Here is a 16231-nt window from a genome sequence, read left to right as displayed (position 1 = left end):
AGTAGATATAGCTATTAACTTCTGATTTGATATTAATGTGGATGTTCACATTGCTGGAAGTTTATGACTTGAGCATAACACTTGATTATACTATAGATTGTTCCTGTGATTCTAAATTATTTTGTGCTGATAATTATTGTATTTGTTAGGGACCCAAAAGTACAAGCAGAACTCTCACGGCTTCACTATCGTGTGGTTGAGCAGCCTGATAAATCGGTGGGAATTGCAGTTCGATATATGAATGAGGAGCAGACCTTTTCTCCAATTCAGATTACAGCTATGCTCTTTACAAAATTAAAGCACACTGCTGAGCAAGCCTTGGGTATTAAAGTAAACGATGTTGTAATAGGGGTAAGTTGACTTCAAGTTATTTGTGATGGTTTAGAATTTTGTTTGGCATTGATACATTTATGGTATACTAATGCAAACCTTGTCAAAAAAGTAAAATATTGAGTTTTACAAAAGTATCGCCCATATCCAGGTACCCTGTTATTTTACTGATAGCGAACGTAGAGCTGCTTTGGATGCAGCATTTACAGCTGGTCTGAATGTGCTGCGTCTAATGAATGAAACTACAGCTGTTGCCTTAGCCTATGGTATTTATAAGCAAGACCTTCCAGCGCCAGAAGAGAAACCCAGGAATGTGGTGTTTGTTGACTGTGGTAATTCATGTTTGCAAGTAAGACTTCTTCATTTTGTTGATTGGAAGTTATGCAGGTGTAAATGTTAATGGACATAATGCAATTAATTTTCTAACTGTAAGTTACAGTACTTGGTTTCCCTAGACATAGTGTGTTCGTTACAACAAAGTGGTAAGCATACTATGTTGAAATTGATGGATCCCATTTTCCCTTCCCAACCAAAGGTTTGTGCAGTTGCCTTTAATAAGGGTAAGCTGAAGATGTTAGCATCTAGTGCTGATTCTAATTGTGGTGGCCGAGATATTGACTACCTTCTTGCAGTTCATTTTGCTAATGACTTTAAGTCAAGGTATAAGGTAAGTTGTAGATATGCAAAGATCTTTTTTTGAGAATAAGTAATCTTTTGTAAAGAAATTGTGAAATTGCTCTTTATTTGTATTATGTTTATATACCATAATCTGTTACTGATATAGTTCCTGATTTTGTTTTAGATTGATGCCACTTCAAATCCTCGTGCATGGTTGCGTCTTCTTACCGAAGTAGAGAAATTGAAGAAGCAGATGTCAGCAAATGCCACTGATCTCCCAATTGGTATTGAATGTTTCATGGATGATAAGGATGTTAGTTCTAAGATGAATAGGTAAGAGAAATTATTAAATTTTTATCGGTAGGTTGTATTCAGATTTTAGTGTAGTTAAAATATGTAAGTGTTTTTATGTATAAAAAATAACCACTGTGATAAAAATTTTCTCCTTGATAGTTCTTGAAAAACAAACTGCATTATTCATTTTTCAGGGCAACTATGGAGGAACTAACTGGTCCTCTTTTAAGGAGAGTTGAATCTACCCTTCAAACATGTCTGGTAGATTCTGGTTTGAAATTAGATGAAATCTATGGGATTGAGATTGTGGGAGGATCAACACGTATTCCAGCAATTAAGCAGATGATAGAAAAGGTGTTCAACAAAACTCCATCAACAACCCTTAACCAAGATGAGGCTGTTGCTCGTGGCTGTGCTCTTCAGTGTGCAATGCTCTCACCTGCTATTAAGGTAAGTTTAAATCTTAGATGTGTAGTATGTGAGTTGTTACTACAAGTATATTAGGACATATATTATTATGCACTACTGTTTTTATCTCTATAATTGTGATGTACTATATTTAATTGTGAATAAATCTATTACACTCTAGTTTTGGAATAAATTTAATGGTAACCCTTGCTTGAAAAATTTAGTAGTTGATTATATACAAAATTTTATCAGATTCTTCTAGAATGTACTGTAATTTTGGAAGATTATAAGAAAAATTTTTGTTTTCAGGTACGAGAGTTTTCTGTAACTGATGTCCAGCCTTACAGTATTCGCTTAGTTTGGCAAGATGAGAACAATCAAGAAGGAGATATGGAAGTTTTCTCAAAGAATCATCAGGTGAGCCCTCAGACCAGATACGCTTTTGTTATTTTTTGTATTTTTTTAAAATTGTAGGTTTTACAATATAAAAATTCAGTAAGGGTGAAATAACTTTAGACTTTGGGATACAGTTTATGTGACAAAATCCAACTGGACTTTTATCTTCTGCCTACACTTGGACCCTTCTTTACTAAATTCAATAAAGATAGGGACCCCTGGATTATGCATGTCTGTACTTGTGTTATTAATGTGCAGAGTTATATGCTTAAGTGAAAAGTTCCCATGTTTAATGGTTGTTGTAAATCTCCTTAGAACTGTCCCAAAAGGTTCGATTTTTACAAAGTGGTGAGATAAAAAATTATACAAATGTGTCAGAGAAGTTGAATAATTAAATAAGAAATGACCAAAGAGTTCCTGAAAAGTTGAAAAATCGTGACAGATTAATGGACTGTAGAATATGTAATTGTATGTATTTCACACCAAGACATGGTAACAAAGCAAATGTATTGCCAGCTACAGAATGGTGTTTTTCTCCATGAATTAATTTATAAATGCAAATATACACAGAGATAGCACAATATAACGCAGAGTCACAACACAGACAAAAAAGAAAATTAAAAACCAGAATGCCAAGGCATAAAATGGACAGGAAGTGTGTAAAAAAACCAGCTTCTTAGCGAGAAAAGAGCAGTGCTCGTCTTCTCGCCTTCCCAGAAGACAGTTAAAGAGAGAACTGAAGAGTCACAGCATCATTTAGTTGGGGGATCCAGGTCAGGCTCTGCCTACCTCTTTCCCCTTTGGCTATCTCCTGTTGTCATCAAAACCTTGTGCAATTCTACGTAAAGACCGTGGTTTGTTAGTTATAAAAGTACAAATTGATTAAAAATTTGTCATTTTGGTGGCCAACCTTATCCAAGAATTAGTTTTTTTTATAAAATAAAATTAATTGCTGACTGTAGATCACTAATTTTCAAAAGGCAACATACGCATATGGTATTCAGACGTGATGCACAGTATATACTAATAGTTATAAGAACTGATGAATGTAAACGAAGGTGATTGTTTGGTCATACTGGGCTATACTATATATACAAAGTACATGTTTACAGTCCTTTAGCTGTAATCCTATAAACTGAAAAGCTCCAAAAACTAATATTGTTGGTGAGGGAGCATCTATTTATGTTGTTTTCAGTATAGCCCAGTCATATTGAAAATGAGGATTTTACTGAAACTTGTTTTGCTTACTGTATCTAATTACAGTGTACTGGATGCATTATCCTCTTACAGAATACAGTAATTAAATATTGGATCATGTGCCATTTGCATTCTGGTAATGTTTGCATTCTCAAATTCTCAGCTGATTGAGTACTACCAACAGCCACATTGCCATTAGTTGCTAGAGGAAACATAATTAGAAGATTCATTTTTCTTAGAAATTAGTAAAATTGGGTTTAAAAATGCAAATTATTTTTTATAGATGCAGTAAGTTTTACCAAAGTAAAAGTGTCATTTTGCCAGTTTAAGACGTTGCCTTTGCTGATTCCAGAAAGTTTTGCAGCCTGCACTTTATTGGAATTTTTCAGTTGTGGTTATAACTTGCAGCTTAAATTTAGTGGTACACTTTAGGACCTTCTCTGTTGCTTGAAGGATGAATAAAAATCTACTTTATTTCTACTTTATTGCAGTAACTATTGAGAATTAACAAGTTTTAACAAGTTGACAACTGAAATCAGATAGTTATGGTAAATGACATTGCCAAACAGCTGTTGCTCAATTTAGCTGTTGTTTACACTGGTTTTTTGCATAAAATATTATTTGATTGTTAATTATATTACTTAGTCAAAAGCTAACTTGGATGCAACATGCATTATCAGTGGAATCTTCTGAAACTGGGACAGGCATGGGAAGCCCAGTCTAGTTTAATCTCCCGAAAACAAACTTGTACATTAAGCATAGCCTAGTGTAATCCATAGAAAATGCAACTTGCATGATACACGATATATATGATGAAATCAGTTTTTGGTGACAAAATTTTAAGTGTCCCATGCACAAGATTGGATGTTACACAAGTGTACACATTAATTAGTTCTTTTGATGCTGTATATTTATTATTTTTATTGGATGGTTTTGTTGGAAATAAAATGTGCTTGAGTATTTAGGGAGCATGCGAAATCTCATGGTGAGTCTGGTCTTCTATTCTTGTTGCCATAATTAAATTGAACTGATTTTCCTTCATGTACAGAGTTGAATTTTTCCTTATGTAAGCTGGAATTCACTTGGTTGGAGCGGCTGTCAAATATATTGCTGTCTTTTTCAGGTGCCATTTTCCAAAATGCTTACTTTCTATCGCCGAGAACCTTTTGTCCTTCAAGCCCAGTACTCCAACCCTTCAACATTTCCTGATCCAATTATTGGTCATTTCACCGTAAAGAATGTATTGCCTGGACCAGAAGGAGAAAATCAAAAGGTAAGATTTTGTTCTTCATATCTATACTGTTCTTTTTTATGTTTTAAGAGCAGCAGGGTCTTGTGTTCATCCACAAGAAGAAAAATTTTATGTATGAAGGCAAAATGTTCTGACATTGATTTAAAAGTTAATCCTGTACCAGAGTAATTAGGAGTTAGGGTCAAGGCAATACACACTAATTTTGGGAAACCATTGGAAAATACTGAATGACCAGGCATACCAAGGGATAAGCAAGCCTGTTATTTTGTAATCAGCTTCAGCATGACAAAAAGGTAATTAAAACATTAAGAAATACACTAGTGTTGAAAACAAATGTCATCAGGTTGGTCTACCAGAGAGCTTACCACAGCCCATTTCTGTTGAGGCAACTACGTCAGAAGTGCTATATAAGGAATTGGTTATACTGTGTATTTGTGTCATGATGGCTTTTGACAAGAGGATTCTAACAAAAATGATTAAGATTGGCTGTACTACAGCAAGAAGTAAGTTGCTATAAGTATCAAATTAACACAGTTGCAGGCGTATCAGAAGAATTTTGAGGTAATTATTCGTGTTGAATGTGGGTGATAAACTATTCTTTTAGTATTTATCTTAGTAATGAAGGACAGCTTTTCCTTTGTTTATTTTTTGATGAAGGAAAGTGATATTAAAGGAGATGAAAGAGTAGGATGGAAAGTTAATTAGTGCACAACCAAGTTTATGGAAGCAAAGAGAGTAGTGCTGTCATTAATAGAACCTTGTGTACTATAGAATATTTTGAACTTGTAAATTCATACTATTATAAAATGGAACAGATGGTGTTAAGACATACTTGTGATTGCAAAATAAAAATGAAGCACTTAGATCTCAGTTGCTGGGAGTGAATAAGAGAACTAAGTTGGAGGAGGTATCATTTATGTTGGAAGGACACGACTTAAATGATATTCAGAGGTGACGTAAGAGGGAGTAAAAAAATATCCCGTTTGCTGGTTAAAGTATTAGTAATGTAAACTGGGCAAAAGTTTTAGATTGTGTATAAGGCCTGTACTACTTATTGCAACAGTAGTACTGTCATTAACAAGGAAAATTATGGTAAAGGTGGGACTATGAACCACATAGATTTACAGCTTGATTGAAGATCATACTACAAGTAAGGAAGTAGCCTGGTAATGTGGTCTTCAAAGGCTGGGAAACATTGAAAACATCAATGTGGATGTTGTTTTGGTAAGATGGTTCAGTTGGTCAGACAGCCCAAATCTAGAAATATCAGAAAAAAAATTTTGTGTAAAAATGTTGAAATATTAACGTGCCTTTTGTGGTCGGGTGTTAACACAACTGAGTAAATACTAAACATGTATAAATATATATGTGATCTACTCTAGAAAATACAGCAGCAGAAACTGCTTGACACTTTATCTTTATAGATACCATAGTTGTGGCTCCCAGTTATCCAAACTGGTGCAGTAGCCATCTCAAAAATTTGAGGAATAACCGAGTTAGTTTGGTTTGAAACAACCATATCTTGTTGGTTTGAAACAACCACATCTTGTCTGACAGGAATACAATGTAGCCTAATTTAGTTGTGCACATCATAGTAGTACAATAACTCAATCATTATCTGAAACTTTATTGCTTTTACTAACTTCAGTCATAAGCTATGTAGTTTTATAAGCTTACTGGAGTTTGTGTATTTCATCTTTATTATCTTCTTACTAAGTTTGTTGATCCAGAATGGTTACAGTACATCCATGGGTTTAATGCTGTTCTTAAAATCTAGTATGCCCATGTCAATTAGTTTTAACTTTTGATTTTAGGTGTTGGCCTGTATTTTAGTTTAACTTCTGATCCAGCATTTTTATGTTTTGTAGCTCCAGTAATTTTTTTGAAATTTATTCACAGATATTTAAAGTACAGTGTTAGGAAGGGAATTTTAAAATTTCTAAACCTAATTTACTTGTTAAATCTGTTGAATTTCCTTTTTATTAGAACCAAATTCATCACATATAAGACATACATTATGTGCTCCATGTTTTGTGCGTTGTAATTCATGATTGTTACTTGGAAGTCTTACTTGATTTCCCCATGTTAAGTAATTGGTAAAATGGCCCTAAATAGCCTTTGCAGCATTCCTTTGGCTCTGAATTGTGTTGCTTTTTGCCTTTGCCTTTAATTTTTCATGTTTCTTTTGGACTTTTTTTTTTTTTTTTTTTTTTTTTTTTTTTTCCCTAACTTCCATTGGTTTTAGTGCTTATAGAAATTTTTTGGTTAACCTTGGAGAATGACCTGGTGGTCATATTTAACTACTAATAAAGATTATGCTACCAGTTTTCTCTCCTCTAGCATCTGTTTTTTGTGGTTTGTTCTGAAAGTTTAATTGCGTTTAATTGCACTTTGTAATTTCAAGATTTTTTTCCAAACTTGTGGAAAAGTCACAGCCCAATTGCTATATCTACTAAAATAGTGTTCTTTTCATGATCATGTTATTCATGGATATTTAGAACTTTGTCATTTGAGTTACATCATAATTCATTGCCTTTCTCAGGTGGAAGGATTCAAAGGGAGTTCATTTGAAGAATGACACCATTGCTATGTTCCTATTTTTATTGCAAGGTGACATCTTTTTCTGATGGTAATCTTTGAGTTTACTGAGTGTTTGTGCTCAGAGACCGTAATCAGTTGACCCTTCTTTAGTGCCTATCATGCGACCTTTTCCCAGAGTTACTTTGAAGAAATTAGTAATCTTCAGGTTTTTAAATTCTAGTGTTTTCATTCCCCCTATTGCAGAGCTTGGAAATTTTTGTGATGCATAAACTTTCATTCATAGGCAGGTTGCAGGTTGCTTTGCTTATTTTGCACTTAAGCCACATTTTTTCTTTCCTTCTCCCCAATGGTGTTCTGTTGTAGCTTAGCTAAAACCATTGAATTGCCTATCCTAGTGTTCTTTACCTTGCATGAAGTGGCCACTATAAGAGATTAGATCTTGTAACAGATAGCTACTTTCAGTTTTACTGAACATCAGGAAGACTTGAATGAAATTCCAAAACATGCAATATCAGGTTACTGAAAGCCATTAAAGGTCATGGATTGATTTCAGCTATTAGTAGGTGTCAACAGGGAAATGGTCCCCTATGTTAACAAGAAAGGTACAATTTTTATATCTGGGAAAAAAATACTGAACACCAAGAGTTTCTCTAAACAATACTTGTCCTGTTCAATAGTTTTATTTCTTGCATTTTCTGTCAGAATTACCATCTGGAGTCTATGCTGATTCTTTTTGATCTGGTCATCTTCTTCATTACTTTAATTTGCCTCTCATTCTCGTTAAGCCTAAGATCTTCTCATTCTGAGATCTGTGTTTTCCAGTTCTGAACACCGGCTCCCAAGCATTGTATTACCCAAGAGTATCTGCATTTCTTGGGTCATTGTTTCAGATATCCCATTTTATTTGTATGTTTCAAAGTGTATACTATATAGACGAGTAAGTCTTGAACATGCTATGAATTCTCATTGCACTGATTAGGGGGTATTGTATTTTATGAGTAGCTCAGCTATCTTGTGAATATATAATTCAAATATTGCTTTGATTGAAGATACTTTTTAAAGGGAATGTAATTCATGTTTATGGTATTTACTGTAAATGGAGAGGGGAAATAGGTAAAATAGTTAGCAACTGAAAAATTTATTAAGCATAATTGTTTGTATGGCTTGGTGTTGGCTTGTTGGATTTTGTTGAGCTGTGTTCATTGTTGTCATAGATAACATCCTCCTGACCTCATGTTATTGGTATAAATACTGGAACTGGGTACTACTGTATATTAACCTCTTAAACAGAACCAAGGAACATATACCTCAGAGTGTTCAGAGGTTTTCATACATAAGAAAGAGACTGGTCAGAGCATAAACTGGAGTGACATGACGCTGTTTATCAAAAAATATTTTAAGATTGATCCATTTTATATGCATGGAAAGAGATCATGGGTACCATTTTGTAGATCTTCAGTGATCCATGCATTTAAGAAAAGATATGGGAGTATGTTCATAGTTTGCTTTAATATATGGGGCAAGTGGAATCCATTAGCCTTCTGTTAGCCTTTATTAAATGAAGAAACTGAACAAATTAATTTGAGTAAACTTCCAGCTCATTTGTTTCATCATAAATATCAGCATCATCATCAAAGGTTAGATATTTTTGTGAAGAATCGATTTTTGAGTGAGATGTTTTTACTTTGCCATAATGATTAATGTGAAGAAGTATTATGTGAATGTTAAACTGGAAATTTTATATCCACTTATATTGATTTGTGCTTTTGTAATGTGATGGCTTACACAGTTTCTTGGGTCATTCTCGTTCATAAGTCTGCTGTATAGTGATTAGTTAATCTTGAAAGTAAATATTGAGTCTGCGTGTTTCAAAGATTGGTGTTCACCTGATTTGAATTTCTGTAATATAAGTTCACATTATCCGTTTGTATATGATCCAGTAAATCCTACAAAGCATGAAAGTGAAATTTATTTAGCTTTTTGCTCTGTAGGATTATTAATGGAGATAAGATGAATCAGTTTCAGAATTTTGCCCTTTGTTAGTAGGTAATACTGTAAATATTTTACTAGCTGTGTTAGTAGGGTTTTAAGGAATTTGCTCGTATTTTGCTGTGCTACTGAATTTTTGCTATGCTACCATTTTAGTTGTGATATATTTTTAGATTCTCTTAAACTGAATGATAGTGTAGAGTACAGGTTAGTTTAGGTTAGGAACTAAGTGGAATTGCTGTAAGATGTCTATAAGATATTGAAGAACAGACTTTGTTACTTAACAGAAAGCCAGACCCCCAAAGCATCTGTTGAGGTGCATTTGTTTTTGGAAATTAGGAAAGGTACCCACTATGGTTGTGGGACATTTGTTGTTGAGGCCTAAAGGAAACTTGAATGAAGCTCAGGTTGAAAGAACAAAAAGTATCGTAATTCAAGCTCAGCACTCAGGTACAGGCACTCCCTGGTTAACGGCGGGTCGGTTAACAGCGACCCGGTTTTACAGCACTTGTTCAGCGACAAAAATCAGCAGTTTCCGCTTATCGACACCGAAAACTGAAAATCGGAGTTTTTCAACCCAAATATGCCCTGGAAAAAGCCAAATTTTGGTTATCGGCGATTTTCGGTTATCATCTCACCAGCAGAATGGAACCCCTGCCGATAATTGGGGACTGCCTGTACTTAGAGATATTCTTAGTGCTTGTATATGAAGCAAAGTTTTGATTCTCAACTTTGTACTGGTGCTTTCTTCAATAATGTACAATTGAACCATTCTATTAAAGAGGGTAGTCTGAAATTGTTCAGTGCACAGGCAGCAGTAACAAGTGGCAGTGCACAGGCAGCAGTAACAATTGGCAGTGTGATACAGTGAAATGTAGATGGGCCATCAGTATGCTGGCCTTCTATTGCATCTTTCTGCTGAACTGGAAGGCCATCAGCGAGGTCGGTGCTACCAGGCGATAAACGGTTATGGAGGCGTCTTGGTTCCAAGGAACAACAGTCTGAAACGAAAGGGGGAGAAAGTGAATATATAGGATTGGGTAAACCTGTGGCTGATATAGGATGAAATGGGACTGGCCACTGATATTGGAAGGATAGGGCCGGTTGGGAGATGCCACTGATCAACTTGAACATTACAGAGAAGTCTGAATGCATCCTATAATTATCCAATTTATGATACCTGAATATCGAATTGGTAGTATAAATTGTGTCACTTTGTTGCAAAGTATGACTGTAAGTCATTTTGGATGTAATTTTCATCTCAAGGTCAGTGTGATGTATATTTTTAGGAGGATGCAAAATGCATCAGGTACAGTATTTTTCTTTTGCATAAATTCTTTTATGCATTGGTTTCTCTTGGTCGGTTATGTCTTGTTTTGCATAATTATTCTTGTTTGGTGAAGGTTTTGTTTAATATTGATGTTCAATTTTAACCTTTAGGATTAAGTTGAACGGCATGCATGGGCTAGTTTGTTGTAAACAAAGCTTCCAAGTAAGGTTCAGTACTGTACCTTTAAATTGTAAAGTCGCTTATCCTTATTTTGGGTAGAAAATTTTAGGAAGCTTTTGAAGCACTTTCATGTTGAACAACAAAGCATGCAAATCAAGGGGCTTGTGAATAATGTGCTGTGGTCTGTAAGTAATTCCCCTTTATAGTAATATATTCAGAGAGCATTTGTATATGACCTCACATTTGATATAGGCCTAATGAAGTTAATGGAAACAGACAACCTTTTTTCTTAGTCACTAATGAATGGATACTTGGGTTACATTTCTTAGTAAAGTTTATAGTTTCCATTGACTTGTGGCTATTAGATATTGTGTCAGAATGTTGCCTTGCCACAGGATAACTTCCCGTGTATAATTAGCTTCCCTTTTCTCTAAAATGCATTAATGCTTTCAGAAAAAGTTGTTAATAATTTTTGCGTAGTGTATAACCTGTAATTTTCTTGTGTATTGTAAATATACTTGGTCTTGATTGCTTTACGTTTTTATGCTTGTTTTGCATCTGTAAGAGGTTCTTAGTGAAGTACTGTATTCTTGGAGGTTTTTTAACCATTTCAAATCTGTAACATTGGTTGAATGGTTTATTTCAAGAAAAAGTATAATGTTAGTTTTGGAAGAGTTTTATCTGCTTGCTTGCTGTCATTCTTGATGTGTGCTAATAGGTAGTAAAATTTGTTGGTTATTTGGTAGACTGTAAGTGCTGGCCAGAAAGTCATAAAGAGCAGAGGCTGGGAGAGACCAAAGGCAGTTAATGAGAAGTAAAAGGAAGAAAACCGTGTTGCTGGAGAATCGAGTGACCTTGAGTAATATTACAATTAGCTGCACAAGGCATTCCCTTGGCAACATCTTTTGGGATGGATGATGAAGTCCAGAGATTCTAAATTAGTTTAGGGACATTTCTCATGAACTCAGGTTGATTTTTTGGTAGTGGCTCTGGTATCTGTTTAACACATATTGGCTTAAGATTAATAATTAGACATTATGAGAAAATATTTCCAAGTAGTAGAGGAGTCCACACTTGTTTAGAGTATGAATTTTTTACTTTTGTTCTCAGGTTAAAGTGAAAGTGAGAATTAATCTACATGGGCTCTTTACTGTAGCTTCAGCATCATTAGCTGAGAAAAAAGAAACTATAGAAGAGTCTCAGGAGTCAATGGACATTGAAGATAAACCCCAGGAGAAGGTAACTCTGCCCTGTATCACTGTATTTATCTAAATGAAATATTTGTCTAGTACTAGTATTTCAGTAAATTATATTTCATGAAATCTGAATCACAGACATAAAATATGGAACTGCAGATGATGTGGTTTATTTTATTTTTTTTTTTCAAATGTTACTTCAATTTTTGTTTTGTGGTAATGCAGGAATCGGGAGAAGGGGAAGCTAACAACCAAGAGGGTAGCTCAGGAAATAAAACACCTCCAGCAGATTCTGGGAATCAAGAACAGGTGGGCTTTAATTTTTAGTTATTTCTCTATATACTGTAATTTGGCTTTAAAGTTGATTCACCTGTAACTAGAGTATACATATTGTGTAAGTGGGAAGAATACTGGGACATATACTCTTCTTAGTTAGTGCTTGAAAGCCCTAGAACTGTTGATGTAGATTTAAGCAAAAGTTGTGTTTTAATATACCAGTGTAAAAATAGACAAGAATTTGTTATTAGTTAATTGCACTTTTACACTTGTATGTAATGTAAATTGGTAAGAAACAATTTTTTTTATACCTTAATCATGTAGTGGCTCATCTTAGGGTTAATTTTTTCATACTGGTGATTTTTGTGCATGGTAATAAAAAAAATTTTTTTTCATAAGTTTTAGGTGTTGAAAAACTTGCATAAGGAAATACCTGTACTGTACATTTGTAGTTTTTTTGTAAACACTTCATTCTTACACTAGACATTAGAAGTGAAATACTTACATAAAAATCACTTGTAGCATATTATTTGCTTATATATTCAAGTAGTTCACTTATAGTGGAGAATATTTCTAGCAGCATAAAGAAATTTTGTACGTGAAGTAGCATCTAAAAGCATATAAGCTTTAATGGAGTTTCAACAGGATATCTCCTGTATTGCAAGCTTTTATGTGGCACCATAAAGTATTTATAATTGCTTGTTCATTCTTTGCATAGAAAATGGAATCTGAGAAAGCATCTGAAGCCCCAGCGCCAGGGAAGGTAATATTATATACCAGTATTCTGTCATCTTATTGAATAAATTAGAATAGTTTACTCTTGGAATGTGTGTACAGGAACATATGTATTATAAGCAATCTACTCATTTGTATGAATTTGTAAGAGTCATTCATAAAGTCTATTCTGTTTATATTTAGACTGAAGGCGAGAAGAAAGGGAAGAAAGTCTTTAAGACAGTTGAACTGCCGGTGGAAGAAGTAGTCAAAGCAAATACCCAGACCCAACTAAATCTGTTAATAGAAAGAGAAGCTCAAATGGTTCAGAATGACAAGCTCGAAAATGAACGTATTAATGCAAAGGTAAGCAATGAATTACTGAAGGTAATTAATGAGTCAAATACTGATGTGATAAGACATGGACACAAGTGTAAATATCCTAATCAGTTTTGTGAAGATTTTTCATAGTCATGTCTTTTCAGAATGCTGTAGAAGAGTATGTCTATGACATTCGTGGCCGCATTTACGCTGAACTAGAACAGTACATCAGTGAAGCAGACAGAGAAAAACTTAGCCTTTTATTAGAGGACACTGAAAACTGGCTATATGAGGATGGTGAAGATTGTCAAAAACAAGTTTATGTAGATAAATTAGCCGAGTTAAAGGTAAGTGTAATAGTGTCTGTTATTTTAATAACTGGCTGTATTAGATGGAAGTGCAATAGTGTGAGTGTGAGATCTACAAGGTTGAGAGTTGAACTTGTTTTTATTTGCAGAAACATGGGGAACCCATTAAAGATAGACAACGAGAGCGATCAGAACTCCCCCAAGCCTTTGATGCCCTTCTAATTTCAATCCAGTTATCCCGCAAGGTGTCAGAGCAGTTCCGAGAAGGAAATGAAAAGTTTGCCCATCTTGATAGTGCTCAGATTGAAAAGGTATGGTGGAACAATATTTCTTTGGTTTGACTTAGTTGTTAATTAGATTTGATTCCTTAGTTGTTAATTAGATTTGATTCCTTTTCCTAATTTTCATAAGTAGTTCAATATCATCTTTAATATTGAGAAGTAATATGAAAATAGTATTTATAATTATAGGTTCATCAATTAATTTCCTTAATATATGAAATATTGTAATTTATATGAAAAAATATTTTCATTATTGCTTTTATGAGAAACTTGAGAATAAAAGTGATCGAAGAAAAGCTCATTGGTGCTCAGCTAGGAAATCAGAATTTTTTAGTGTAATAACCCTTTTTGACAAGCCAGTTTGATTACTTGGTAAAACTGATTTTGGTAATTTTTTGAAATTTGAAACTTCATTTTATTTACAGGTAGAAAAGGCCATTGCAGAAAAACAGGAATGGGTAGATAAAAATATGGGCTTATTGACAGCTACTCCGTTGCACGTGAATGTGCCTATTACAGCTTCTCAAGTCCGATCTGAAAAGAGTTCCTTTGATGCTCTTGTTAACCCTATCATCAATAAACCAAAGCCGAAGCCAAAGGTGAGTTGTTGGATGTATAACTATTTTGCATGTTGAGTAATCATTCATTTGTTGTTCATTAGTATGTAGGTTATACAGCAATCAAAGCGTGCTTAATATAGATTAGAGTGAATATAGTATTGTTTTTCATCGATATCTTATCACCGGAGCTCATTGTCTATGAAAAATTCTCTGTGGAAGAAGACTGAAGCTCATCACTGAGTGATGATACTTTTGAGAATGGTAATTTGTCTTTTGATTGCTCTCACTTGAATGACTCATACTTTTATCGTTTGTTTTCTGGATTTCTTTATCAGGCTGTCCAGCCACTCCAAATCCCTCTTTTCACTGGCTTGAGCATTGAATGGCTGAAAGTGCACTAGGCTTTACAGCCTGAATTTTATGAATGAGATCAAGTCATACAGTATTTCTTTGCAACCAGTGGAAGGGTAGATATTGATCTGGCTAATCTATTTAATAGAAGAAAATCAATAAAACTTTGTAGTGTATTGAAATTGTTGTGCAGAGTGGTTTCATAGCCACATGTCATTTTTATGAGATTGATGTAGGTCAACTGACTTAAGAATAGTAGATTGAAATTCTAATGTTTTTTATTTTATATGTTTTTGTTTTATTCATTTTCTAATGATGTAAGTACATAAGGTTTTTTTTTCTATTAATGAGTATTCCAAGGCATAGTTTGAATTTAAAGTGTACCTTTTAATATTTGTGCTTTGTTATGGGACTTTGGGTAAAAATAGGTAGCTCTTGTGATACTAGTAAGGGAAATTGTATTTTCAAATTGTTAGTAAAAACTTGACAAAAGTTCTGTATTCATGTGTTCTGCAGGTTGAAGAGCCTCCACCAGCAGATAAGAAAGGAGAAAAAACTGAAGGTGAGCAGCCCAATGGACCTAAGACTGAAGATCAGCAACAGCAGCCATCTGATAAGCCTTCAGAACCAATGGATGTTGATTAATGACAAAGTTCAACGGAATTTAATGTTATAAAGAAATTATAGGGTTAAGTTTCTAAATAATGCTTTGTTAACAAGATTACATTGCAGTTATGCACACAAGCTGATAATAAAGATGCTAAATTAATGTTAATGCTTTCCAGGCAGAGTTGAAGTCAGTTGATTTCCCCATATATTATGACAATATAAGACTTGCTTTCATTAATTTAAGTGAAAATTAGTGTTTTTTGTAGTCACTACGAGGACTTTGGTGATAAAATGTGCCCCTGTATGTAGTACAGTATATAGTTTTTTGTAGTATTAATTTTCCATCTACGGCATTGCCTAGTAAGTTGATATACTTCATTTCCGTGCATCATAAAAGCATTATTTATGTACATACTTTTTTCACATTAATATAGATCTCAACTTCATATTGAAGTTTTGGGTTTCCTAATCAAGGTCTTGTATTTTGCATTAATTTTTTTTTCATCATTTGTGTATATGTGAGGAATTAAAATAGTATAGAACACCACCATCAATCATCTGAGACTTTTCTCATCTTGACTTATAAAGATCAGTGGAAATTTTTATTAGTTCCTAGGTTTATTTATCAAAGTTGAAATAAAATCTTTCATTGCTATAGCAAGATTAGGAGACTTGTCAAGATGTTATCCACTATAAGCATTCCACTGCATCTGCTTATGTTAATGAATGTCTCAATAATACAGATAAAGATTTACATAATTTTTCATTTTCCTCTTGTATGCTCTTCACTGATGGGGTAAATGAAAGAACTGTTTGTTTGCTCTGCTTAAAATCCACAAAAATTGAATGGCTTTGTGGGAAAGAGTACGTGTAATATTAATGTTTTTTAAAATTGCCAATGATTAAATATGGTGCAACTCAGGAATGTAGCTAACTGAATTGTCTTAATGCTTTCCTAATTGTAAGTTGAGGTGATTGTTTATGTCAGACATTGTTGTTGTTCATGCTTGTAATACTATATCTCGGGAACAAGTGGTTTACATCCTGCGAATGAGATTGATATACCTCCCTCAGTATTGATTTTCTACTTTTCCTTGACATATTTCGTAGGATGAGTTAATCACTTGAGTGTGTAGTGTG

At 34.0% G+C, this 16231-nt stretch overlaps 1 protein-coding gene across 4 annotated transcripts in view; it reads left to right on the top strand.

Annotated features, from left to right (window-relative positions):
• The window catches only part of Hsc70Cb (heat shock protein 70Cb), a 36562-nt gene extending 20717 nt beyond the window's left edge, over positions 1-15845 (top strand). For 2 of the 4 annotated variants that reach the window (XM_067099355.1, XM_067099346.1), the window contains exons 3-17: positions 150-351; positions 482-679; positions 866-997; positions 1133-1281; positions 1437-1692; positions 1960-2067; positions 4367-4516; positions 11586-11714; positions 11897-11980; positions 12666-12710; positions 12866-13027; positions 13147-13329; positions 13440-13601; positions 13997-14170; positions 14999-15845. In XM_067099355.1, coding sequence (XP_066955456.1) covers positions 150-351; positions 482-679; positions 866-997; positions 1133-1281; positions 1437-1692; positions 1960-2067; positions 4367-4516; positions 11586-11714; positions 11897-11980; positions 12666-12710; positions 12866-13027; positions 13147-13329; positions 13440-13601; positions 13997-14170; positions 14999-15127 — 2263 coding nt within the window. In that variant the 3' untranslated portion in view covers positions 15128-15845. The remainder of the gene's footprint in view (positions 1-149; positions 352-481; positions 680-865; positions 998-1132; positions 1282-1436; positions 1693-1959; positions 2068-4366; positions 4517-11585; positions 11715-11896; positions 11981-12665; positions 12711-12865; positions 13028-13146; positions 13330-13439; positions 13602-13996; positions 14171-14998) is intronic. The other 2 variants (XM_067099376.1, XM_067099366.1) reach the window with 1 other exon arrangement.
• The last annotated feature ends 386 nt before the right edge of the window (positions 15846-16231 follow it).

Source organism: Macrobrachium rosenbergii, chromosome 4 (genome assembly GCF_040412425.1).
Source record: "Macrobrachium rosenbergii isolate ZJJX-2024 chromosome 4, ASM4041242v1, whole genome shotgun sequence".
Classification (NCBI taxonomy): Eukaryota; Metazoa; Arthropoda; class Malacostraca; order Decapoda; family Palaemonidae; genus Macrobrachium; species Macrobrachium rosenbergii.
This window is presented reverse-complemented; position numbering and strand designations above follow the sequence as displayed.